Source organism: Patagioenas fasciata, chromosome 10 (assembly GCF_037038585.1).
Source record: "Patagioenas fasciata isolate bPatFas1 chromosome 10, bPatFas1.hap1, whole genome shotgun sequence".
Taxonomy (NCBI): domain Eukaryota; kingdom Metazoa; phylum Chordata; class Aves; order Columbiformes; family Columbidae; genus Patagioenas; species Patagioenas fasciata.
This window is the reverse complement of record NC_092529.1, coordinates 5,855,231-5,882,590: the sequence shown is the minus strand read 5'-3', so window position 1 is coordinate 5,882,590 and position 27,360 is coordinate 5,855,231. Positions and strand designations below refer to the sequence as shown.

General features: G+C 40.8%; 1 protein-coding gene across 1 annotated transcript; it reads right to left on the bottom strand.

The window, feature by feature from the left end:
* Window positions 1–20: 20 nt before the first annotated feature.
* On the bottom strand, window positions 21–27,360 carry HDAC11 (histone deacetylase 11). The gene is given in 11 exon segments (XM_065845917.2): window positions 21–2,002; window positions 4,799–4,977; window positions 8,106–8,202; window positions 10,071–10,133; window positions 12,321–12,397; window positions 13,533–13,575; window positions 17,590–17,706; window positions 22,158–22,258; window positions 25,327–25,475; window positions 27,022–27,308; window positions 27,310–27,360. Coding segments are annotated over 11 exon segments (1,407 nt in total). The 3' UTR covers window positions 21–1,759.

Here is a 27,360-nt window from a genome sequence, read left to right as displayed (position 1 = left end):
CACACGAAGTGAAAAGTCAGTCAGTGTTGTTCAACGTCATTTTAATTTCCACCCAAAAAAAAATGATAAAAACATATTAACACAAACAGAAAATGTCTTGGAAAAGATGATAAGGTATTATAACAGAGTTTTAATTTGTAGAAATTTAAGTTATAATTTTGTAAAAATTATAGGAAAGAATAACATCATCTTTCAGTAACATCAGACAGTATAGAAAAAATAAATCTCAGCATCAGTTGTACTCTGATGATCCTTCTAGTAAGAAATTTAGAAGTGCCTTTTAATAACAGTGTTGCAACTCAAAATTAGTGCAATACGTCAAATCTGTTTTAAAGCAGATATTTATAGCAATTGTGCAAGTTCTTACAATTAACAAACCTCAATCAATCTAAAAATTAAGACTAAGTGAGGTAAGTACTCTAATTAGAATTAAACATTCCTTAAATAGCTTACACACCAATTCTACATGGAAAATAGTGGTGTTCCTACATAGAAAGGCTCCAACCTAAACACAACATGAAACTTGTACTACAGGTCAGTGAATACTTGGAAGTTAAAGCTCTCGCAAAATATACAGTTTAGTACATTTATGACCCAACGCTGCAAACAGTACCTAATGCAAAATATACCAACTGAAATAAAACCCAGCTTTACAGTTAGTGCACTCAATTTGCTTTTGAATACATTATTTTGTTCCCAAATCCTCCTAGAAGCTCCCAGATGCTTGCACATTAACTTCATGTAGAAAGTTCACTGTATTTTTATCTGTAAATGTGAACAATTTGCTTACCAACTATGACTGCAACTATGAGTACCATTACTCTTCGAGCAAGTCAAAAACACAGCACTAGTTGGGGAAAAAAAAACAATCAAAATTTCACTGTTCTATACATGACAATCTGGCAATAATAAGCTACCTTGTATTTCTATATAATATTTTCCGCAAGAATTCTCAGAACTCTAAAATTAGTTTTCCATTTCATTGTAGTTTCTTTGCTCTGTGATTTATGATGCATAGTAACTATCGCCTTTTATATGCAGGCCTCATTTTAAAAGAGGCAAAAACTAGACTGTTAATGCTGAGCCTTTAATGGCTCATTTGCATTTGGCGCCAAAGGCATTTCATATTTTATTTCTCAAGGTGTTTATAAGTAGGATTTAAGTCACTATCAACAACAGGAATAAAATATAAATTAATGAACTTTCGTTCTAATAGGCTAAGGCTTAAAAGCCTACCGACTGTTTTTTATAGTATTGCACTTTGCTTTAGTATTAAACTGACAGTTCAAGCCTGCACAGAACTCGTTTTATAATAATATTTCAATAGAAAAAGCAATAAATAAAAAGCAGTATCTTAAAAAAAAATGCCAGTAGGTTTAGTCCATACATTTCCCACCACAGTCCGAACTGCATCACCTCAAATAGGCCTGGGACAGTCTTTGGATACCAACTGCATAGTTCTTTCAACATAAGAGGCTACCCATAACACGAAGAGAAGCAATTAACGCTTTTTACAGTAATATTATAGTGTGAAAGACAGTACCCTGGAGTTTGTCTCCATTAGCTTGAAAGGATTTGTTGCCTTTGCTCAAGACAGCTTCAGAAGTCAGACACCATTACTCTGTGACTGCATATTATCTCTACGGTGTTATTTTACAGGCAAGCTGAGTGTTCTTAAAACATTTTATTAACCCTGATAATGACATGGAGACTCCCGGCTTCCTAAACCGGAGGTTGTTTCCTACAATTCAGGAACTTGTCATTGCAGTGACAAGTTGCTGAAGTCTTGAGCCGAGTCTCTAATCATCTGTTCTACCTTGGGATTCCCAGCTCCGCTGGCTGCCAGCTCCTTGTCAATGAGCCCCAGGCTGTGCAGATTGAGGATGGAATCGGCGATAATCCGCGCCGTCCTCTTCTGGTAGCCCCCGGACGTCACCATCAGGATGGGGATTCTGCGTCTTCTGGCAGCCTTGAACACGACTTCATCTCGCTTCACAATTCCCTGCAGGTTTGCAACAGTTACAAAGGAAGAAAGATACCAATGTGGTATTTTAGTTCTAGCCTATGGCTTATGGATTTATAGTATTGGATGCCTGATAAGCAATTAAGCCCTGCATTTTACAATATGAATAAATAAATGCATTTAAAAGTCCCATTAGCAGCTTTACGTGCATAAATCAGTTTAAAAAAATAAAGGAAAAAGTAAAAAATCCTTGAGTTGGTTTTAGAGGACACAACAGATAAAAGTCTTCAGTATAAGTTCATAGAAGAATTCCTGCTCAAAGGCGATAAAGCCTAAACTGGGAACAAAATTTAGACGTGTTCACCCTGGCTTCCAGGCAGGAATTGAGCTCAGAAAGGGTCCCTGAATTCAAAGCGCTTTGTCTTGTGCTCGACTTGCAGAGCATCCTCTGACAAAAGTTTAGCAAGTTGAGCAAGATTTCACAAACCTACAGAAGAACCAGAAATGCAAATCAGATTTAACGCGTTCGCAATTGCTAGCTGAATTTTAGCTTTTATTAAAGAAACTGGAAGCTTGTTACTAAAGGAATCCATGACTGAAGAGGGAGTTGAAGAACTTAAGTAATGGTAAACCCACAGAAAGGAAAATAAATTTTAAAGAACCTCTTACTAATACAAAAAGGTATGGAACTACAAAATAAAAGACTGCTGACCAAGAGGTGCTGTGCTGTCATTGACCCATACAACAGAAGACTTGCAGTCTCAAATAATTACACGTGGGGGGGAAAATTGAGAAACAAGTGCAAACAGAACTCAAATCTGCTTTTGGGGAAAAACGAACAGCAGAGAGTTCCAGAGGTACATAGGAAGCATAAATAATCCATTACAACTCCACAAGAAAAGAGCAACAACATAATACACAACAGGTTACAATGGACAGCTCAAAATCTAAATAACTGCAAAAGCTGGAGAAGGGGAAAGGATTAAAATGCAATCGGATACAAATAATTTAGGAAGCAGCAACAAAAGTGTTACAACAAAATGAATATGCACTACTCAGACTGGTGAGAGGAAGACTGTAAATACATCATTAAAAAAATTAGACCACAAACAAATGGTAAAGAGAAGTCATACAATTCAAATGTAGCTGAAAAAACACTTTGTAAAACCATAGAACAGTAATGGGTTTTGTACGGTTTAACACAGACCCATAAAAGAAGAATGGGAGTGAGGAATAATAACTGAAAAATAAGACAAAGGCAACTGCAGAATTCAATCAGGAACAGCTCCTTAAAGGATGTAAGAGAAGAAGAGATGTATGTCCCTGGGGCACAGGCACTGCACCCCGAGCTGGGGCGGTCACCCGAGCCCACACACCCCATCTCGCTCCAGCATCTCCAGCTGGGAGAACCCGCGGAACACGCAGGGGTTTCCTCCAGCAGTTGTGTTACTAGGAAAGAAAATGCATCAAATGACGACAACAGCCTGGTACAGTGCCCACTTACAAAGATGAGAGATATTTACCTGCTACACCCCAAGTTTTCCTTTTGTAGCCTCAAGCACCAAGAAACTCTCTCTCATAGCACTCCGAGGAGGCATAATTTTGAGTAGAATGAGGACTGTAGCAAGATATTAAAACATGAATGACATCTACAACTGTAAGACTGAAGACTGGACTAATGAACCTTGATGAGATGAATTATCCAGTTTGCTGCATGCCCAGTAGCCTGGAATTTCAGGCTAGTGGAGCCTTCACACCTCGGCCAACAAGATCAGACAGGCAAGAAACCCTGACTTCATTTCACAAACCAAAGGCCTGAGCTACAGAAACGTTTTCTCCACCGGAGGCCCTGGCTGCACAGCGGGATGGCGTTCTGCCTTTCATCTCTACTTGTGACCAGGAGAATCATTTCACCTTTCCCCATCCCTACATTTTGTCTCTTTCCCGACCCAGCACCCAACAAGCCGTAGCAACTCCTTTTTTAGGTAATTAACACTGCTCCTTCTCAAACGGCAGAACGAATTTTGAAAAGGCACATCTTAAAAGTATTCTCTGCCTACCACCAGCTTCCACTTCACAGAATCCCAGAATGTCAGGGGTTGGAAGGGACCTGGAAAGCTCATCCAGTGCAATCCCCCCGCCGGAGCAGGAACACCCAGCTGAGGTTCCACAGGAAGGTGTCCGGGCGGGTTTGAATGTCTGCAGAGAAGGAGACTCCACAACCTCCCTGGGCAGCCTGGGCCAGGCTCTGCCACCCTCACCATGAAGAAGTTTCTTCTCATCTTTAAGTGGAACCTCCTGTGTTCCAGTTTGTCCCCATTGCCCCTTGTCCTATCACTGGTTGTCACCGAGAAGAGCCTCCTCTGGAATGAGGAATGGGAAAAATAAAAGTTTTGTTTCTTTGCCAAGAATACATGGACAGGCTGCACTGAATAACTACAATTGGAAGATACCAGAAGAGCAGCTTAAAACAGCTGGGAGTGCTACTGAGATAATTAAATGTAACACGCATACTGGAGAAATACATCACAAAATGTGTTAGGTGAGAGTAGAAGAAACAAAAAACACCAGAACAGGCACCTGAAGAACAAAAATATTTAGTCAGGAAGAGACGACAACAAAAAAAATGCTGAAAGAGCAACAGAGTTGTACCTGTATGTGTCTGTAACAGGAAAATGCTCCAGGTCAAAGTACAGTCCTTACCTTCACCTAACAACAGGCACATCACCCTTCAGCACCTGCTGAGGAGTCCAAGTCTGTTGGTATCTGTTGGTATCTGTTGGTAAATGATATCTGATACCATAAATATCCAATATCATAAATAATGATACAAACCTGAGGCGAAACAGCCAGTCCTCCCAGCGGGTCACCATCCAGAATGTCAGTCCCAGCGTTATAAACAATGATATCAGGCTTTAATTCATTTAATGCTCCTTCCACATGAGTATGGACCTTCTGAAGATATTCCGTGTCCTCTGTACCCCACTCTAACTCCACCTTGCGCTTTATGGCACCTAAAAAAGTCTTGACGTTATTCAATAAACAAAGTATTGCTTTGAAAGAAAATGCAGGGCTTGGCTAAGCAGGAGAAAAAGATAATATTTCTGGAAGTTTTGTAAATACATTTTCACAGAATCTTGAAGAAAATCGTTCAACTACTTGTTTTCTAAGCAAATGTAAGCACAGTGACCTTGAAAAAATTCCACTGAAAAGATAATATTAGATGCAGGATAAAAAAATACATATATATGCACACATGTATCTGAGACAAATGTAAAAAATGTTATTGAAAAGCAGCTGATCTACATGTCACCGAATTCCAGAATGTCAGGGATTGGAAGGGACCTCGAAAGCTCTTCCAGTCCAATCCCCCGCCGGAGCAGGAACCATTTACCAAACAGCAAAGAAATCATAAAGAAAATTATTAACTGAAAAGTAACCTAACTAAAGCATAGGGAAAGAAAACACTGAATTGCTATTGCACACGGAACAGGGGAAAACACAAGGTAAATATCACTGAGAAACTATTAAGATGCTGTATTTTTATCACAACACTCAGAACTTAACAGCAAGGGATCATGAATTTATGTGAACTGCTTTATGAATGTATAATGTAACAGGATTCAGCTTTGCCCCAAGCATTTTTAATTTAGTGTTCTTAGCCTGTAATCCTACCAGAAGAACAAATATCCACTCCTAATTTAAATCAAATTCTTTCTAATGCTTCTAATAAAGAAGAGTTGAGAAGGTAGGGGAAAGAAACCCAAGGCCTGGCTTTGGGTGCTTCTACAGAGTTCCGTCTAACTCTGACTCTGAATTAATCACATCTATGTCAGAGGTGTCTCAAGGTACAGCTTCCACCTCAACACACCCTGTGCCTTGAATTCACTGACTTGGAGTCTTAAATCTTAAGTGCGGGGTCAGCACACATCGAGTGTGTCCAAATGCATTCAACACAGAATGAGATTTATTTATTCTCCTGATTGCTGGGTAGGGTTTTTTTCTGCTTTCCATCCTTGTTCAACATTAGTCAAGCATTCTTTTTCTTTCCTTTATTTTATAGCATGAACAATAGTTTCAAGATTTGTTTCTTTGTGATATTTTTCCTGAATTTTCTCATTGCTATAGAGATGTTTATGTGAGTCTGCACAGCTGTGCTCTTGGGAGCAGCACTTAGAGCCTCTCCAGGGTGACAAACGCAGAGCTGGGGAGGAGGAGGTGAACACACTGCATGGGGAACAAATAAGTCTTGTTCTGATGAAACCATTAAGAAACTGAGACAAGTGAATGAGATCCCACACCTCTGCAGGTCTCTTGTCTTCAATAAAACACAGAATCAGTGATTAGTTACTAGCCAGATCAGGGACTGCTGATGGACACGGTGGATCTGCAGGTCAGAATGAACACGGCTTTTGCATCTAACGGCTTTTGTCTATCTCTTGCTAATTAGTGAACGTACTTCTACAGCTTTGAACTCTGTAAAATGACACTTGGACCAACAGCAATGCCTTTTAAGGCCTGAACATTGAGTTTTAGCTGTCAACCTTTTATGTTCAACCCTCAGTGAACTGGTCCTTTCCCCCATCTATTTTCTTCCTCTTCCTAAACTCCTGTGTCATTCCAAACTACTTCCCCTTAGGGTCCCATGGCTGAGCATTAGGCAACATCAGCTACATTTATTTTGTTTTTCTTTCTTTCCCCCTAGTGAAGTACATGGGGCAAAAAGTACAGAAGAGACTCCTGTAATAAAATGTGAAGAAAATGAGCATGAAGCACAGGGAGCCAGTGATCAGTTAGAGCTCAGCCTAAGGATTCAGACTCTCAGGTTCAAGCCTCCCTTCACAAGATGCCCTTTCTGGTCTCACCTTCTGCTCACCCAGCACGAGAGTTTAGAGGATTTAGCTGCTGAACTCCTGTTCAGACACATTATGCAAACTACAAGGATGACATATTCACCTGCCTTGGGCTGCAGGTTTCTGCCCCTCGAGCTTCATCTGCAGAACGGGACCGGCAGCATCAGCAGCTCCACAGGAGAGGGGTGAGCTCAGGGCTTCGCTCTTGTTAACAGGGGCTTGCTCTGGTTTGGTCCTAATCCATCTGTTCAAAATGTGGCCATTTGACATAAAAACGAATGGATGCTTTTCTTACGGAAAAAAAAAATAATAATTTGCCTGAAACTTGTCTGTTTACAGACAGTTTGCTTTAAAGGGTCAGTTTTTAGTTTAATACCTTGAAATACCTACGCTAACATTTTCCCAGTCTTTACTAGCTAAAAAACACAAGTCCAATGCACTGCACCTAATTCTTGCCAAGAATCCAAATTAAGTACGCTTTTCAGAATGACAGCGTCACTGAAGAAATCCAATGGCAGAAGAACATCTCTTCCAACAGACTATGATTCAGTTACAAATTAAGCCTGTAATAAAGGACAGTGTAACAGAATCAAAGATCAAATCAACCTCGGGTATTTTCATTCCGATTTAACCATTATCAAAACCCCACTATTCAGTGTGACAGGTCACCAGACACGATAGGCACATCACAATAGAGAAAAACAACCAGAATCAAGCACCAGCTCTTCACATCTGCATCACTTCCTTTTGCTTCCCACCTTGGTTGGCATTTAGATGCACCTTGTTCTCTGGATGCTTACAAAACAAGTTCTACTGGAAAGACAACACCTAAATATGTCATAATTTATAACTTTAAGAATATGAAACCTTTTTACACAGTATTAGCTAAGCCCTAGCGAATTCTTTTATAAACATAGTGTAAGGGAAAAATTGAGTTTTAACAGTCATCTTCAAATCAAAAGGATTACTTAACTCACTATTTGAAGCACGGCAGGAGCTTCTGAACTGACTGCTAACAAAGTCCATGTAATACCCACACCTCGCATTCCAGAAATGCATTCCAGAAAGCAGGGAAAATGCTACAGTGTCAACACTATTGTGATGTATCACAGTGATCATTGAAAACTGTGTGTTCAATGTGAAATTAAAAACAAAAAGAACAAACACACACAAAACACACAACAAACTACTTAACATTGTTGCAAGGAAGCTTATTAGTCAATGAAGAAGTTGCTTAACAACACAGTATGTCTCTTACATTTCGGAATATGAATTTCCACTGTACTTACGTTTAGCAAATCCATCCCCTGGGTAAATATATCTATTGTACGCATCCATAATATATACCCGATGATCATCCATAAAGTCCCTCTCATGGCCATTTCCCTGAAAGAAATGTACAGTTAGCTATTCCTACCATACTAACACAGAACTAAGTAATCTGCAAATTCTAGAGTAATTAAGACTACAAAGACCTAATATTTAAAACTCCTGAGTAATTGTCTTATAGTCTTGAAGGTTACTTTGAGGTGTGGAGTTTTGGGGGCTTTGAAGACTGCAGGAATTATCAAGATCAGCCACCTTATATCTCTGTGAAGGTAATTATCATGGATATCGCCATGCATAAAAAAAATACACAAAAACTAGAAGCTAATTGTCTTCAGCAGCATCGCAAAAGCAGCTGTGACCACCAAACAGATTTGTCATCTGCCAAGCATGGAGAAAAAGAGTCACTTTCAAGCACTGCAGGAATACTCATCTTCTTATAGAAGGATTAATAAATAAACAAAGCAGACTACAGCCCTTCTGATAATTCAAGCCTTGGTGAGAAGTAATCCATGGAAAAATTACAAACAGTAAAGACCCAAGAGTTTAACGTATTGTTTAACACCAGAAACTCCCTACAAAAAGATTGTACTGGGTGTAAAAAGAGACACTCAAGAGAAAGCTCAGATTCTAAATATCATATTTCCCTCTCCCCCATTTCTCAATTTAAATATTATTCTTTTGGTTCTCATTTAGACTTTTTTCCATTAGTATAAAGATCATCTTTTCACGGCAATCACTAAGATAACTTTGTTGAAATCAGTGTATCATCCAGGACCCCAATGTAAGTTCATTTACACTACAGAAAGACATTTCCACTACAGAAAGACATTTCCACAGATATATCTTCCGTTATTCAGTTATATACTTCATGTTCATTTTGTAACTCTTCCCAAACAGACAGATAAAATATATTCCTGCTACAGCTTCCCCTCCTGGAAATAAAGAAAGAATCGCTGGGCTAGAGCCAGTCAATGTGTGTGAAAAAATGGCAACTTCCACTTATTTCTGTAGCACCTTCGGTCCACAAATAAACAGTTCACGAACAGAAATAAAGAAATATGAGTGTCCCTGGGTGAAGTATTTTCTTATGAAAGGTGAAACGCCCCAGTGCACCAAGAACTGGAACATGCACAAGATGGGAATATCTGCACACTTGAAAAGCAAAATAAAGTTTCTAAAAAAGCAAAACAAAAAAACACCCTAAGAAGCAAAAAAAACCAAATTCCACATGCTGACAGAGATGGCTGAAGAGAATCACAACCAAAAAACATCTCTCTATTGCCAGGAATAACGACAGAGTAAGCAATTTTAGGATGCCTTAACCTGCAGATAAGAGAACTGACAGAGGATGGAAAACTCGCAGCCATTAGGCCTCCTCACTGCCACGCAGCTACTTCATAAAGGTTTATTTTTACATAATAAAGTATCTTCAGTGCTTCAGACTGGACATCATTTTGGTGCATTAACTGCTTTTCTAAAAACACAATTTCCCTCCTTTCAGGATTTATTTTGGAAATCCTCCCGAAAATGAGATTTGTTCTCAGTACCCGCAGTAAATCCCTTGACCGGGGCAGAGGGACGTGTTTGTCACACCATGAGCCCCAGGCCAGGCTTTCCAAACACTGCAAAGATCACTGAACTAAGTGTAATTCTGTTTTAAGAGACGACTCTGCCTCAGATCAGTACACAACTCAACAAGATTTTTAGGTCTAGCCACATGATGGAGCTACGACTCAGTTCAATTTTACTAAACTGGCTTAAGAGCCTTTTGAGCCATTAAGTAATTAAACAACTAAACTCTTCACAGTTTCCATCATCTATGATTAACTCTGTATTCTGCACGTTGAGAGTTTACCCCACTATTAGAAAAAATGGTATTTATTACACACTTGTATCTGCAGCATGAATACAAGTAAGTTACTCACCTGATGAGCATCCAGATCAATAATTGTGGCTTTAGACACGCCTTGTACTCTTTCAAATAAAAACTGGATACATAAACAAAGAAAAAGGTGGGAGAAAGTTATTAAGTTAGGTGACAGATTAAACTGAAGGCCTGAAGCTCACACAGTGTATTACCGTTCTGATTCATATGTTATGTGTGCCTATTCATTTCATTCATCAAATAAACAGCTAAATGCTTCTAATAGATTTAATTACAAAAGCTCTAGTTACTTCACATAAAAATATAATTTTTGTGGGTATCCAATAAAAACCCTATACGTGTCCATCAGGTGAGACATACATTGCACAGTCACCTGTGCAGGTGTCTGCTGACCTGCAGAGAAAGTTCACAGAATGTCAGAATGTCAGGGGTTGGAAGGGACCTGGAAAGCTCATCCAGTGCAATCCCCCCGCCGGAGCAGGAACACCCAGATGAGGTTCCACAGGAAGGTGTCCAGGCGGGTTTGAATGTCTGCAGAGAAGGAGACTCCACAACCTCCCTGGGCAGCCTGGGCCAGGCTCTGCCACCCTCACCAGGAAGAAGTTTCTTCTCATCTTTAAGTGGAACCTCCTGTGTTCCAGTTTGAACCCATTGCCCCTCGTCCTATCGCTGGTTGTAACCGAGAAGAGCCTGGGTCCATCCTCCTGACACTCACCCTTTCCATATTGATCCCCATGAATGAGTCACCCCTCAGTCTCCTCTTCTCCGAGCTCCAGAGCCCCAGCTCCCTCAGCCTTTCCTCACACGGGAGATGCTCCACTCCCTTCAGCATCTTGGTGGCTGCGCTGGACTCTCTCCAGCAGTTCCCTGTCCTTCTGGAACTGAGGGGCCAGAACTGGACACAATATTCCAGGTGTGGTTTCAAGTCGGTGGAGAGAGGGAAGAAGGACATTTCTGCTCATCTCTTTCTCCCACAAGGTGCCAGACAACACAGGACCAGGGACGTGTCTTTCGACAGCATCCCACACTAACTTACAAAGTAGATTCCACAAATGAGGGGTGAGCCGAACGGAACCGGATAACGGGCAGTAAACCCTGTAGTAAGAGCAACTCCACCCAGGTGTAGCTGGTGCGTCCTCGTGTCCTGCACCAGCCTGTAAAGCTGATGGTGACCTTGGTGCTGCCAGAGGCTGGAGAAGAACAAACCACAGCGTGGAGGAAGCAACAGCCACAACTGGGCATTGGGACAGGGCTAAGCAAGAGCTGCCTAGGCCCCAAAACACCAGAGCCAACTGCATGAGACACGAACAGGCACAAGTGAGAAACAACCAGTGACAGCATCCAGCTGCACCCGCACCACATCCAGCCTTTAGGAAAAGCTGCAGCAGGGACTGCTGGTGTCAAAGCCACTTTTAATAACGGAATCCATTTCTTATTCTACCTCTGTGAAGGGAACAAAAAAAAGAAAATCTACTTCTTTGACTCCTAACTCTGACAAGTTAATATCTTTAATATAGATGTCGTAAAACTCAAAGATTTTGTGCAAACCCGCTATAATTTCTCAATCTGTATTTTAATAATAGGGAAAATAGAACACTGTGGATTACTTTGCTGCAAATTACCACGTACTGAAATTAGTATGTTATGTCATATAGTGTGCTGCAATCATTAGAGCTTTTTAATGTTTGATTATTACTGATACTTTTTGAATATTCTAGTATACAAATACACCACAGTACATTCGATAAAAATAAGCCCTAATTGCAGAAGACTCTTGGTTCAGCCTTTCAACAGCTGAATACCAAATGTATTCATTCACATTCAGTGATCATTTAGGAGACATTCACATTTTTATTCATGAATTTGAACCACTTTGAGCACTGCTTAGTGCAGCTTGATTCAGAGAGAGGATTTCTGTCTCTGCATTTGTCTTGATTGTAACCACTGAAAACTAATGTGGAATGTCCAGGTTCGACTGCAAGGCTATATGGTAATTATCCCTGTGGTTTGATTTGCAGTGGGTTTTCTCAAAAAAACTCCCACAACATTATTAATGCAATTGTAGTGGTTTGTATTTACATTCGTAATTCTGACCCCTGCAACTCTTCCCTTCCACTTAACAATACTGCATATGCATTATGTCTGCAGCATCACGTACCACACCGTTTTCCTATCCCCACCCATCTATAGATGGCTTCCTTTTCTACTAGTAAGATGCAGATTAGTTTTCAGTAATTTATGTGGATTTTTTTCCATCTGCACAAAGCACTGCTTAACTAGCACTTCTTACCTTTATAGCCAGGGTGATATCGGCATACGCACAAAATCCTCCACCTTTGTCACTTGAGCAGTGATGAAAACCACCCCCTAAACATAAAAATGTTGAAGAAGTGAAAAGTGAGATGCTAAGGAACACAGATGATTTTTGAAAGACAGGGTTCATTTATATGTTGGGCACATATTTTTCTTCAGCAAATATCCCACATAGAGCTGTTGAACCTTTACCAGCAATCTGGGGTTTCTGTACAGACCTTATGTGTGGCACAGGACCTGCAGCCGCCCATGTCCAAGGGAATTGTCCCAACAGTTGAGAGACACACATCTCTAACACCTGCTGCTCCACAACAAAGCATGGCTGGGAAAGTTCAGCTCCCCAGGTATGTCTGAGCTGGATAATTAACATTACAGGGCAGGCAAAAAGGACCTGTACAAAGTTCTTTTCTATGCTGAGCACCAGGTCAGAAAAAAAACCACCCCAAACTATGAACTATGGTGTTACCGGTATTTGCACATACTCATGTCTTTTGCAGACACTTTGACCAGAAGAAACTTTGAACAAGTTGACTTAATAGATCAGTAAATATGACAGGCTTTGGGGGTTGTTTTTCATGTCTACTTAATTTTTAATATTGGACAGTCACTTTGTACAAGATGTGTCTAAAATAATGGAAAAATCCCAGAACTGATCAGCTCTATGAAAATGACAAGGCAAGTATTACATGACACAAAATATTGCTTCAATAGTTTACTGGGTCTGCGTTGCCATTTGCTATGAGCAGGACAGCAGATTTATATTCACTATAAAGTCTTTTCCAGGAAAAACTGCATAGCCAAAAATAGACAGTAACTGGTACAGCCCTGCTCTCCAGCACAGCAACCAATTCCTTCATCTGGTCTAATTTATATATTAGTTGATGAGATCTACAAAAATCAGAATTTCATGAAAACAAACATTTTATTGAAATAGTTAACATGATACAGATATGATATCAATATATGTATCTTTCTTATTTCAAAAACCACTGAATTATAAAACTGCAGTACAGGTGATAGCGAATGAGAAAACAAATCTACTACTCTATCCATTTTTTTCCTTTAGGGTTGATTTTGGTCAAACACAATCCAGTAACTATTATTACAAACAGAACACACATCATGCTAAATGAAATTGAGGATATTTTAAACACTATTTCAAATAGCATCTAATGCACTATGTACTTACCCACATTGATTGCCCAGCCTCTATCAACAGCAAGTTTTCCTGCCTTAAGAAAACGAGAGTGAGAACCTCCCAAAGGAGCAAACCAACCATTCAGCCCCGTCCGCTTCCACCCCAAGAGCAACTCCTGCCATCCCAACGTGCCCACCGAATTCTTGAATATTTTACCACCACAGCTTATTCTGAATCAAATCTCTGAATACAAACCAGACAAAACTATCCTCAGTGTAATTAGTTAAAATAACCATGATGTCTCATCTTTATTTAATTCTCTGCCTGTTGGACAGATCTATAATTGCGCTTTGCAGCCCCAGCTGACAAAGGGAAAGGGAAGGTACAAGTGTTGGTCAGAGCGATGAATTAGCAACAATCTCCAAATCTCCTTTCTGTTCATGTAAGAATAGGAGGAATGGAAGCTCAAAATCCTGAAAATACAGGTTAACATAGTTTTGGCTGGGAGTGGGGACAGAAAAATGCTACAGTATGAAGCGTCCTGTGACTTGTGTTTTTTGAATGACACAGCATGTATAGTATATGATATTACCAATTTTTTCCCCTCATATACAGAAAACCTGTGCCTGTATCTCTCCTTTGAACTCAATGGACATTCAGAGAAGGGAAAGTATCAACAGAGAAGAGATAAACAAGGCTTGAATGATGATATTTTAATTGGAAAACCTGACTTATCCTGGCCAGGAAGAGTCAAGGAAGTGTTTGGCTGCAGTATTCCTTAAGTGTCACATTAAAAAAAGACACCACTAGTATAATTGGAGAAATAAAAAAGGATAAAGAGAGATTATTCTTTTTCATAATCACAGAAAAAATGTATTATACATCATATAGGAAAGGAAGTTTGAGCAGTTGAGAGTTCTTCATCACCAATATTTGTATTTGAACAGTTCTAATTTAGTATTAAGAAAACTACTGGGAAAGTAAACATCATCCTGTTACAAACGTGCTAACGTACACAGATCTCGAGAAGAGATTGTAGTTCCTGAACTATAAAACCCATTAAGTCACAGGTAAAGCACATTATCTGTGATTTAGCATACTGCCTAGGGATTCCTCATCAAAACCCAATCTTCCTAGATTGCTAAAAAAATCATTAACAAGTACAAAAACTAAACAGGAATCTTCATGATATACGGGACCATCAGGAATAGCACAAGATGGTACTTCTGACTTGTGCTGTACAGATTTTATTGCCTGATGAATCAAAACCACTTTTAAAGCACACAGCTACTTCCCCATAACGAAGAATAAAAAAAGGGTTAAAATAACAGTATATGGCATCAAGATCAATCCAAAAGTGACCAGTGGTGTCATCCCTATTTCAGAAGACATGACACAAAGACTTAACAGACAACTCGTGGCTCTCTCTTCTGCATGACCACACTTACAACTAGCGAATGCACATCTATGAGTTATAGATAACACAAGCACAATGAAAAACATCACAAAACTATATGAAAGCATTAACTAGCAAGAACCAAGTTAAACAGATTTCACACATGCTACTGTCAAGACCCTCAAGGGGTAATTAAAGTAAAACTAGGAAATGGGATTTAAGAGGTGAGAGCAACAACAGGTGGAGAACAGAGTCCAAGGTGGGCAAGACATATACAACATATTCTATAAAATAAAGCCATCTCCCACCCACAAGCCTGAATTAAACCAGACTCGGGAAGCTGCAGGATACTTACCCATGGCAAGTGTCACAGGACTTGCTGCTGTCCTAACGATTTTGGAAGAAATCACTGGCCATTTTTACCCCCCAGCTCGTAAGAATAAGCAGCAGTTAACTCAGTTCACCCAGACAACTTCAGCAGCAAGAAGTAGCTTTTGGATCTTTCCCTCTCCTACCCCCATGTTCAAAAACTCACGGGAAATCTTCCTTTGCTACTTCTCTGCTAGGATTGCAACTGTCACCTTTTCCTCCCATCATAAACAACATTTTTCTGAAGAGAGGCATAGGTTTGTCGATACATTTTGCAACTACACTGAGTACTGCACAGCATCCTGAAGAGCTACATGACAAACACTACATTCCCCACTATAAATAATAACCTGTGCCAGTTTGCATCACAGCTCAAACAGGACGATATACTCAAACTTTTTGCAGAGATCCAGGTGTTTAAATACATATTACCAGTGTTTTGGATATTACAAAGAGAGTTAAGGTGCCATGTTTCAAACAATTAAATCCCACTGTCAGCAGGTGTTTCTGAATCCTCATTTAAACCCAGTCTCAAGCTGTCCAGTCCATTCTATTCCTTTCTCTGCTACCTTTTGGTAACAAAACCCAACAAGTGGCAGAGAGTTACTTTTACATACACACCTGCAAATGCAGCAGCTGGATAGGACACAGATTTAACAACAGAGTACTAAAATACTGAGGGAAATTGCCACTTTTTCCTGATAAAGAATTAGGCATTGAATAGTTCTATCGTTATAAAAGTAAACACAACAGAAAAGCAGGACATTTCATCTTGCCTTAACGTTTCACAACTGGCTCTCGACTGTCACTTCACACAGCAAAACCCAAAAGAGCTGCAACTCAATAGTGCCCAGACCCACCTACACTCACAAATGACAGTAGCACCAGTTAATCTCATGTGAGCCCCACAAAATTAAGGACGACTCAGAGAGCTGCTTCACCAAGCTTTTGTGCTCCCTCACATCATCCTCACGTAAAGCTCACAGATTCAGCCTGATTGTTTCTGAAAACTGTACCGCACTGCTTCTTAAAGACTACTCATACAAGAGCTCTTCACATTATTTATGTCTTTAATGGATGCTTGATATATTCATGAAGGTAAGCATTTAAAAACAAGAAACCTTGATTTCAGTGCACCGATTATTAAGTACCTACGTTTCTGTTCACAGAAATGGGAAGCTACTGACTAGCCTGTTTCTGAAAATAATGCCATTACTTTATTACTCATTCTTGGCTTCCCAGTCTCACCTTTAATATTTAGCGGTTGCAATAAATCGTACTCTCCTATATGGCACAGACGTACTCTGAAAGGTTTCCCAACCCACAGAACAGCATTCTTCAATAACCAGCTTCAAATAGATCCAGAAAAAGCAATAGGGGCTTCTATCCTTTTCATGTGCCCCCGCTGTAACAGTTGCCTTCAGGAAGAGCAGCTAAAATGCAGCAGGGATCTGTTTGTACCGTAATATTAATGATTTCAGACAGGATTGATTGTCTTCCCTTTAGGTACCTGTTACAGCCCAGTGCCTGCAAAGAGAGATGGGCAGCATTACCAGCCTCTCCCAGCTACAGTCTGAGCTCTCACACAACAAAGAATGATAAAAAGTGCAGAAAAGGTTCCATTAGTTACTGGTTTACAACTACGAAGGCATTCTTTTGTCAACACATGGTTTAAATAACTCATTCCCAGCTTCAGCTATTAACTATTTTCTTTCCTCCTCCTTCCTCAGCATCTCTCATGGCAATTCTCAGGCAAATTCAATGTCTGGCGACACTACATAGCTCTTCCAACCAGAGCATTCACTTCACTCATTAGAAAACAATTCCATTCAGGTGAAGCAGGTTACGTCCCACTCGAGTTCTGCTGAACTGCTTGCACAGTATTTACAATAGAAGAAATAGATTACTCATCAAAATGAGCAAGGTGATTTCTAACGCTTAATCTCAAGAGCAAACAAACCACGCACCTCTCCATGCCCGCTCGGCAATTTGTGCTTTATAGATAGCCTCCATATTACCAATTTTGAAGCCTTCCATTCCTAGAATTTGCCTGTATTTGACTGCTGTTCAAAACCATTCAGTTTCTGTATATGCTGTACATCCTGCTGTATCTATCGTCGCTTGCCCAGGCTGCCCCTTGCTCTGCCATAAAAATCAGGTCTGTCCTTCACCTTGGTAGCTGCCAGCAAGCTGCAAACTTTGCTCCTGTTTAGGTCTGTACACAAACTCGGTTCCCTCCACAGGGCTTAAGCCTTCAAGTTATACAAAATATTACAACCCATGGGTTTATAGTGTTTTATCAACAAGTTTAAATACGATAAAAGGGAACCAAAAGGCCCTTACCATTATTGTTCCTCCTGTCTGGGTTCGTAGAGGTTTCAAAACCTTTCTCTGAACAACAAAATTGGGAAGAAAGGCGACCGGTGGGATTTCTGTGATCGTAGCCACAACGAAGGACCACTACAAGGGGAAAAAAGTTGCAGTTAATTAAGTGTGTCTTAATTAAGATATTTAGATCTCTTATCAGTTGCTATTTACTGAAGAGGAGCTCACAGGTCCTTCGCAAGATTTTTAATGTTTTTAGGTGGAGGTGACAGCAACTGTCCTTATGAGTAACCTCCAAATAGGTTCATCCTGAAGTTGTTAACTAGGAGAATCATCACTTTCCAACGCTGTCACGAGGGCTTTCAGATTTTTAGTATCAAATGGTAGCAAAACGGCTATTTTTCAGCAAGTTAGTATTTCAGAATATCTAATATCCCTGGGACTGGGAGGAAGAATTGTAAAATGTCCTTCAGCAGTATTAATAGCAACTTGATATATTGTTGAAACCTAAAATATCTTTCCCTGTGTCAAGTTAAAAGGATATACCAAGGAGAAAGGAAAAACAACTCAAATAATAAGTTCAAATACTTAAGTGAATACACAGTGGAAATTTTTAGCATGGAGAACTGATTAAAATATATTTAGCATATTGAATACTTCTGGAAAATGTTTCAAGGAAACATTCGGTTATAAAGCCATATCAACAAGAATATGATTTGAAGGTTAGAACACAAAATATTTGCAATACGTAAATGCTTTTTTTGCAAACATATGGATCACTTCAAAGAACTTCTACTAACATGGCTGCCAGCGATAACACTCCTAAATATATTTCAAAGTATAAGTCACAAGCAAGAATTTACCTCTTCATCCAGTATGGAAATATTCGGGTACCGAGAACTGCAGATTTGACACCCTGTACAAAGATTGTGAACAGATCCCAGTCTCTCCAACATCAGGAAATCTGAGCAGACTCAGTAAATCTGCCACCTGATCACCATCCGCTCCGTTCACACACGACGGGACGTACAAGTGGTCAATGGGAACCACAGACAATCATACCCCGACTTCAGGGTCCTCCGATATTCAGCAAAAACTTCAGCTTCCCAGTTACCAGCGTTGGGAACACTGAGCACCGCAGGGTGGGATGCAGGGGCAGCATCACTCACTGCTCTTCAGTACTAAATACAGTTTGTCAACACCTCATTTTAAGCTCTCACAACTTTCATACTGTCAGTTCTCTGCCATCAACAAAGTGCTTTAGTTATCTTGTAACACACTCACTTTTCCTTGATTAAGTCCAAACTCTATAACATATACATTTAATGGGAATATTCTTGCAGGACTTCACTTACAAACTATTATCACTACTAAATTGAGTTCCTTAACTATAAAAACTTCTCAGTAAGGTAAATGATTTGACAAATATTTCCAATTATTAGTATTCAAGGACTCAAAGTTACATTGAAAAACTAATATTAGGAAGATAAAGCTGAAGTAGTTGTTTTTATGCTGATACATCCTTGATTAATGCAAACAGTACATTAGTGATCAAAACCAACCTCCAATGTCCCACCTTTTATGTTATGCATTCATTGCATTCCAGCATTTTAAAATAGCCAACAACACATCAAATTACAAAAAGAAAATAAAAAGTCAATTTTGTTCTTTAATATCTAAATTTAAACTGTATTTAGATCTTACTGATAAGTGCCTGTAGCCAGTCCCAGCTTGAAGGGAAAATTCAGGGACTTACAAATCAAACATCAAACAAGTAATGAGATTTATATTTAGAAACTTGCCTGGGACAAAGCTCTTCAGGTCCACCTTCAGTAGATAAAGAAATTAAGTTCTTAGCTTGAATTAACATAGATAAAATCATAAAGCACTGCAAGAAGCTTGCAATTTTCACAAAAGTTTCTAGGTCAAGAAACAAACACACTATTATGATCAGGAATAAGATATTGCACTGGTGGAAACTGATGATAACCAGATGACACACCTGAGAAAACCAACCCACCAAAAAGACATTTTGGTGCATCAGTCTCCCAACCAGTAAGCTGGAAATATTAAAAAGAAAGGACAAGACTGTTAACCAAATTCCACCTTATCCTTTCCTTTGAGAGGCCTAACAGTTGTTGCAGCTGCAAAAAACACCCTACAGCATCCATGCAGGGTGGAGATACTGAAACCTGTCACACCTTGTTCCCTGAGCCTGAGCCTTCTTGTTCAGCACTCTCTCCAAGTATATTCAATTATCATCACCTTTAAAATAACATATTTTCTACATTCCTTCACATCTTTTCCTGACACATCAACATTTAAGTGAAAATTTAGGTGAAGAGGATCGAATTCATTTATCTGCTCTCATGACCTTTTAAATGAATATTCTACAGCAAAATCCATTAAGCTTTTCACTGATGAAGTTTGCAAAAGCTGAGCAAGGAAAAAGCAAAATGCAGAGACAAGGGGTAAAAGCACAAGAACTACATGACCTGAGGAACAAGACAGGGGAATTTCAAGCACTTCTGTAGGTGCTCACCTCATCCAAATCAAACCACAGGTTTCCAGCTGTGTATGACCACAGGTGACTCTGTAGCTGGAAACCTGTGCTTTGGGTTTGGATGAAACGGGCACCTACAGAAGTTTACTTTCCTAATAAAGTGATTAAATTTTTACACGCACATAATTTGCAGATACCCAAAGCAGATCAAAATTTCTAAGTTTACTTGCTGGATCACTTGTTTCAGATGGCTTTCAGACAGCACATCTTGCACTCCACGGACACACAAGCATTATCCTCACATCTGCATTTCAGCATTTGCTCATGTGTTATCACAGAACCTTTCACAGATACAAATGGTTCAAGTGAAAGGCTCCCAGGTCTGGCACTAGCTTTAACTGCAGTGCCTGTCTCCTTCCAAAATTTTGGAATGCTGCTATGCAGGAAGCTCATGATTTTATGTAACACCAGAAAAAGGCAGTAAGTGGAAAAGTACTGCAAGCAAATGATCCAAAGTCCAGTCACTACCTTAGAGACCTAAATTCTTCAAAGGAATATCTGAGGTGGAATCACCTCAATTCAAAAGGTTGAATTTTGTTTTAAGGACTAAAGTAGGGAAACAGGGACTGTTCCTTCCAACGCAGAACAGATTTCCACAACTCTTTTTGCACATACCATTTTGCTTCTCTTTAGCCAACCCCCAGCCATGTTCTTCAGCTGCTGCTAGGACACCGACCACCACCTCTTCTTACCACTCTACACAATTTCCTAACAAGTCCAGGCCCAAATTTTAAACGAAGAATACTCAAGCAATCCATCATTCTGAGAGACTCAGACATTCCCAGAAACACAAGCACCTCTGCAGTCTCCAGACCCAATCTCGCATGAAACTATGTATTGGTAGACCTGTATTTGTCTGGATTTACAAAAAAAATAGCACAGCAAACCTTGGATAAGGCCATACAGAGGATACCCAGGGCCTTATGTCTAGCCATGTTATCTAAGTGCAACTAAGCACTTTTCCCTGATTGGCAGGAATTTGCTGGCGTGACCAATACAACATCTTCCAGTTTCTATGATTGCCGCAAACATTCTCTCAAGAAAATGGGAACGAGAGATACACAGTTAATCACATCTGAATGCACAGGACAGTACTGGTTTTGAACACCAAGACACAAGTTATACAGACAATTCCCTGTGAAGTCATCCTGTAGGTACTAAAAATAATATTATGGTAGAGCAAACTGAGCTATGCACATCACACCGTGCTGGAAAGAAGTGATTCAGCAAGAAGAGGTGGGTGGTTCGATGGAATTGAAAGCTCAATATCAAGAATAGCTGCAAGAAGATCAAATCTAATGATGTATAAAACTGCATGTAACTTTATAGCACAGAACGAAGAAGCATAAGTGAACTCGAAAAGCAGTAAGAGAGAAGAAGGTTCACACAAATAACAGATCCCTTACACAGAAAAATATAACATTCCAGAAATAGCAACACAAGGACTCTTGCACTGTGGAAGGGCAAAGATGACTCAAAATAACTTCTTTTGAATTATGAAATGGAAGATTATTTCTCATGCAAATCCCTTCTCTGCCCTCCAAGTGAAGAGGTGTAAAATCAAAGCAATGTCACCTGTGCTCATAAAGCAATCCTTGCATTAAAAAGCATCCAATAAAGTACTCCATTTTGGTGCTCTCCAATGTATTTTCATCTTGAGAACCATATTTTACTAGAGTAAATCAAACTTATCCTTTTGAAGACCGAAACCTGCATACTAAAGAGAATATCATTTGCATCCCAAAAATTAAAATATTCCTTACGTTCATTTAACTTTGCTAAAATATTTCAGGTCACTTATATAAAGCGGCAGACCCTCTTTTCACTCCAACTCCTCTACAGTGTGAATTCCCTACCCTTTCTATGTTTTTCTTTCAGTATTCTCAATGACAACATTGAATTAAAAATATACCATCCTACAATCCACTAAAGTTGATTCCATAACAAATCTAGTCGGATATCTGTTGCCCTTGGCACTAATTCCAGACACTTTGCTTGAAAAACACATTAATAAGTACAGCACCTTCAATTTATTAAGGTAGCGCCTTGTGTGAACAACCAAGAGATCTTCATCAGTAGCTTCCCGTGCCTGCACAATCAAGTCATCTGCAATTAGTTTTTCTTCTGAAACAGGAAAAAATAAGAATTGGTATTGTATTCCATCACTTAACTTTCCATAATTCCCCCCACCAAAGCATCTACTTGGACCTTAATATAATAACTTCATCTGTAAACCACTGAAAGAACTTCTGTTTACTCAGTGCTTGCAAATTTTCCAAATACATACCTTCTGTACACATAAGCTACTAAGGTAGTGTGTATACCATAAATACTGCTTACAGAAAGCTGTGTAATCATGATACCTTCTTGTTTAAACTGAAAGAAAATACTGGTAGTGATGGAGGATGGACAGATGCAAAATGATCCTTACTGTCTAGGGCTTGATATACTGAGGAAGTCTTTGTGCTCATACCTTCACATATTCACCACTCTTTAACATGCTTTAAGAAATTCCACGTTTGCTACTGGTATTTAATTCCCTAAATCAGGGAAGAGCAACAAAAAAAAATCTAAACAAAATAACTGCTTTGATGCTCATGGAAGTCAACGCTAACACTTGATTAGGATATTTGCCATACCCCACCTCCATTTAATTTCAAGAAATACCAGTGACCAGCTGTTAAATCTTCTCCTTAGAGACCAAAAGATAGTTCATTTAAAAACCTACTCTTTTAAAAGCAAGTTACAAAGTATCACTCCAAGGTTTCAGAAAGCGATCAAAGACAATACACTTGAATGCATACATCTGGATATACTTGCCAAGAACTTCAAGTTAGGATCAACTAAAAAAGCCAAGCAGTGCAAATAAACAACACTGCTTTGCACATGATCACTATAAACAACAAATATAAGGCACTGAGCTGATCTTCCCAGATATATTTTGCTATTTAACTGCTGCACAGCTGCAGTCTTCTAAGACAGTTATCTTTTCTTCAATATATACTTGGAGGTGGAAGAAAACAACTCACAAATGTGCACCTGCAACAATATTTCTCTTGGCAAGTTTGTGCTTCTCCTGACTGAGGCCTGAAGAACATTTAATTCATTCGTGTGTCAGACGGAAAGCCACGCTGCTAACAGTGTCATCTGGAAGGAGGAGAAGTGCAGGATTTTCAGTGGTGATTTGCTAGAAGATGCCAGAGAACAGTGGAGATCAGCTGCTGCCAGGAGTGGCTACACAGACAGAGAAAACCAGGAGAACCAAGGGGTATCCCATGGCTTCTTTCTGCTTTGCAAAGCAAGGAGAGTTGAAGTGACTGGAAAAACTAATTTTCTGTGAAAGACTGAGAGTAAAGAGTGGACACTTGACAGAGAAAAAACACTAGAGGAAAAGACTTTACTTGAACAAGGAGGAGAAAGGCAAAGGTTTTGATTAATTAAGAAAAAAGTCATGAGATCTAATTATTTAAGGTTGTTAGAGGGAAGAACCAAAACTCAATTACTACTTCTCTCTTACTCAATTACTACTCCGGTTAAACAAATACAAGGTGCCCTAAAGTCAGAAGGCCAACACTTAATTGCAAAAGATCATCAGCAGAAGGAATCATTAGGAGCATATAAACGCAAGAGGCCTGGCCCTTGGACAACCTTTGTCTTGGCAAGAGAAGAAGTTTAAAAAAAAAAAAAAACATCTTAAAACTTTAGATAGAGAGATACCAAGATTTTACAGGCCCTGATCCTAACCTTGGTTCTTACATTCATATTTCCTTAATGTACTTCTGCCTGTATCTTTCACTTTGTTTAAAGAGCAATAATGAGCACCATCACAAAAAGTACCCCCTGTCATCAGAGTGTCTCTCAGAGTTCTTCCCAAACACTATCAGAATAACATCATGAAGTTCATAAAGAATGGATTCATAGAAGCCGTGCCGATCTTTCAGCCTGAAAAGTGCCTTTTGCCAGCAGGCTGCCTGCAGCTGCAGTGGAGTAACTAAGGTACACCCTGCAGCAAAGCTGTCATTAACACCTGTAGTTACCAAAGCCACAAGGAATGTCCCAGTTCTGCTTACACCAGGTGTAGCAATGGAAGCACAAAGCTAAGGAAGCCAAACACAGCACTCCCAAACTGTAATTCGGGTCTTGCAAGCCAAACCATCTGCAAGCTTGCAGATAACACAGGACGGATTTTCCATTCATCGCTACAGAACTGAAGCCTGGGTTCTGTTTTAGATCCAAGCTTGGCCCTCAAAAGCAGCAACTGGAACCACGAACAGCAGCTATCCTCAAGAGGAAACCTGAAGGAAATATTGTTCTCGTACATTCATCTAGAACTGAAAGTGTTGAAATTGTCAAAAAAACAGATGATTATCAAAACACAGCACGCTGAGCTACATCCACAAGGCTCCAGTATTCTGCACCTGACTTGAGCCAGGCTGGACATCGAGATCCTGGTGCTCACTTCAGGGGCGGAAACAGTTCACAAATACCCAACACGAACGTTTCCTATAAAGATCATGCAAGGAAATTCTGCTCACTTCATGCTTCCATTCAAATTGCAAAGACCAGAAATATTTAAGATGGTTTAAGACACTGCTATGCTCATGCTTCTCCTCACTCCCTTTTACTCGTAGTTTTGGGCCAGACTGAAATGAGTCAAACTAGTTACTCTAACTAGTCTTATTCACACCTCCAGGCAGAGCAAACCATTTAATGAGCTTGAAATTTCAATCATATTTCCTGAGTTTCACTCTGCATAGACACCACAACTGAGCAAAGACCAAAACTGTGGGTGTATTTATCAGAGCGGGCTAGAACATACATTTTCAAAAGGACTGTGAAGCAAACCTTTGTATTAAAAAGCCCTAGTGTAGGATGTTTGCTCTAACACCGCAATTTCGTCTTTTGAATATTTCACAGGCAAGATGCTCAACAATGTGTTATACACAGCACCCAACTCACCTCAGAAATCCTACAGTCAATTGAACTTGTTAAGATTTAAATCTGAAAATATATAAAAATACTGAAGTACTCCAAATATGATTAAAGAGCGTAGCTTACATCTACACAGCAAGCAATGAAGATGTACAGCCATTATTATATTTGCAATTGTTAACATGAGTCTACACTAACTACATCACTTCCATTAGCTTCAGTGCAAATGTTGGTTTAAGAGGTACCTTCTGTTATTTTACCTTTCAAGAAATTGATTACTTTTCCCCATTTCCCTGCATCGAAGGGATGCAGTTTCTCAAGTCCCACAAATGTGATGTTGTAGTCTGGAGAATATACGATAGGCCAGCAAGCTGCCGGGGGGTCCTCATACAGCACGGTTCTGTGAGGCCTTCAAAGGCAAAAAACAAACTCGTCACCAATTTTAGCAGCTATTCACGAAGGTGAATGTTTTTACTAAAATCTCAAATTACAGTCCCTATTAAAACCAAGTTTACACTATGGTTCCTGATAATGCAATTTCCCCATGGTTACTGAAGGAAAATTTGGCTGTTTAACTGCTCTTCAGCAGTAAGGTCAGGGAGAGCAACATCCCTCACTTCTCATCAGTACAGTTAACCTCTTGCACAAACCAGCAGTGGGGAAAAAATCCTGAATATTGAAGAATGTATATTAATTATGTACACAAAGTTCATTGCAGACATTAATGAACAGAACCATTTGTTTCTCTTCCCTTTCCAAGCTTGTCAAGCAGCACCTCTACCTTAGAAGGTGCAACCAGTTTTACAGACAACATAACCTTCAACAAACATATTACAAGACTCACAGTTCAAAGTCTGTACCAAAACACAATTGAAAAAACCAAACCACACTGCCCCTACACATGATGCTTCTAACAACACAAGGGTGGAAAGACTTCCAGGATCCCTTCCTAGGCACAACGGATTAATTTGTGACCAGCTCAGCAAAAGCAGAGAGGCTTGGGTTTGTATTTGTGCAGCATTATAACCACAGCACATACCTCAGCTTGAGATCTCACACCTGTAACCCTTAACCAACACTTTCCTTTACTCCCCCTCCAAATTCTTGGATTCTGCAAATCCCAATGGCACAACCAGCTCAGAGCCTCCTTCACAACCCATTCACTGGCCAGACAAGCAATGCTGGGCTCTGCACGTACAACCCCACCCCGGTGGGTTTGGTGTTGGGTGGACACCTGTGTGCACACCTGAGCCAACTCTGGGTTCACACTCAGCCTGTTCCCCCAGCCGGGGCCTCCGTCCCTCCCTCCCCTGCCCCAAACCCGGTCACCGAGTCACGCTGGGACCTCTCTTGCTCCCCGAAATTCAGCTGAACTTTGCAAAGGGCTTTGCAATTTCCTAGGCAGGACAGAGAGGCCCTTTGTCAGGTAAAAATCGAAACAGAAAACCCTTTATTTACAGCCTAAATATGATCAAAAATACCCTTTTAAAATCCAGTTGAAACAAAACAAAAAAGCAAACACGAAGACAATGGATGTTTTTCAGCAGAGCCTGCACCCCACGCAGGGACAGAGCCCGCGCTCCCTCCCCACGATAACAGGCGGCTTCTGTCACACGGGCCGCGCCTGCCCGGGCCCGGCCGCGCTCCTCTCCCGCCGGCAGAGCCTCGGCACCGCGGGGCCGGGCAAGGGGCGATTCCTGCGGCCTCCCCGGACGCTCCCGCCCCGCTCACAGCGGACACCTCACACCGGTGCGGGCCAGGACCCCGGCGCCCGAAACCTCCCACCTGCCAGGGCTGGCGCTGAGCGGGCGAAGCGGCGCTGCCGCAGCCCCAGGTCGCCCCCCCCACTCCCCGGGCGCACCTTGAGCGCAGGGGTGGGCCCCGGAGCCGGAGCGGCCTCCTCCCGCCGCCTCAGCCCCCAGCGCCGCGCCGGGCCCGTCCCCGTGGGTACTCACATCACCCCACCGCCCGCGGGAGCGGGCCAGGCCGCGCACAGACCGCGGCGCCCCCCGGACGGCACCCGCAGCCCCGCCCGCCGCGGGCGGAGACACCGAGGAGCGGGCGGGGCCCGGGAGCGCCGGGGCGGGGCTGTCCGGCCCCTCTCGGGCCTGGTCTGGGGCAGGGGAGGCGGGCGGCCCGGGCAGAGCTGTCACCGCTCTGGGACAGTGTGACGTGATGTGACGTGTGTGACGTGCGGGATCTGCGGGGGACAGGAGTGTGGGAAAGCAAAGACGTGGGAAAGCAAGACGCGTGGTTACGCGGCCTGGATGATAAAGGAAGATCAATACTAACAT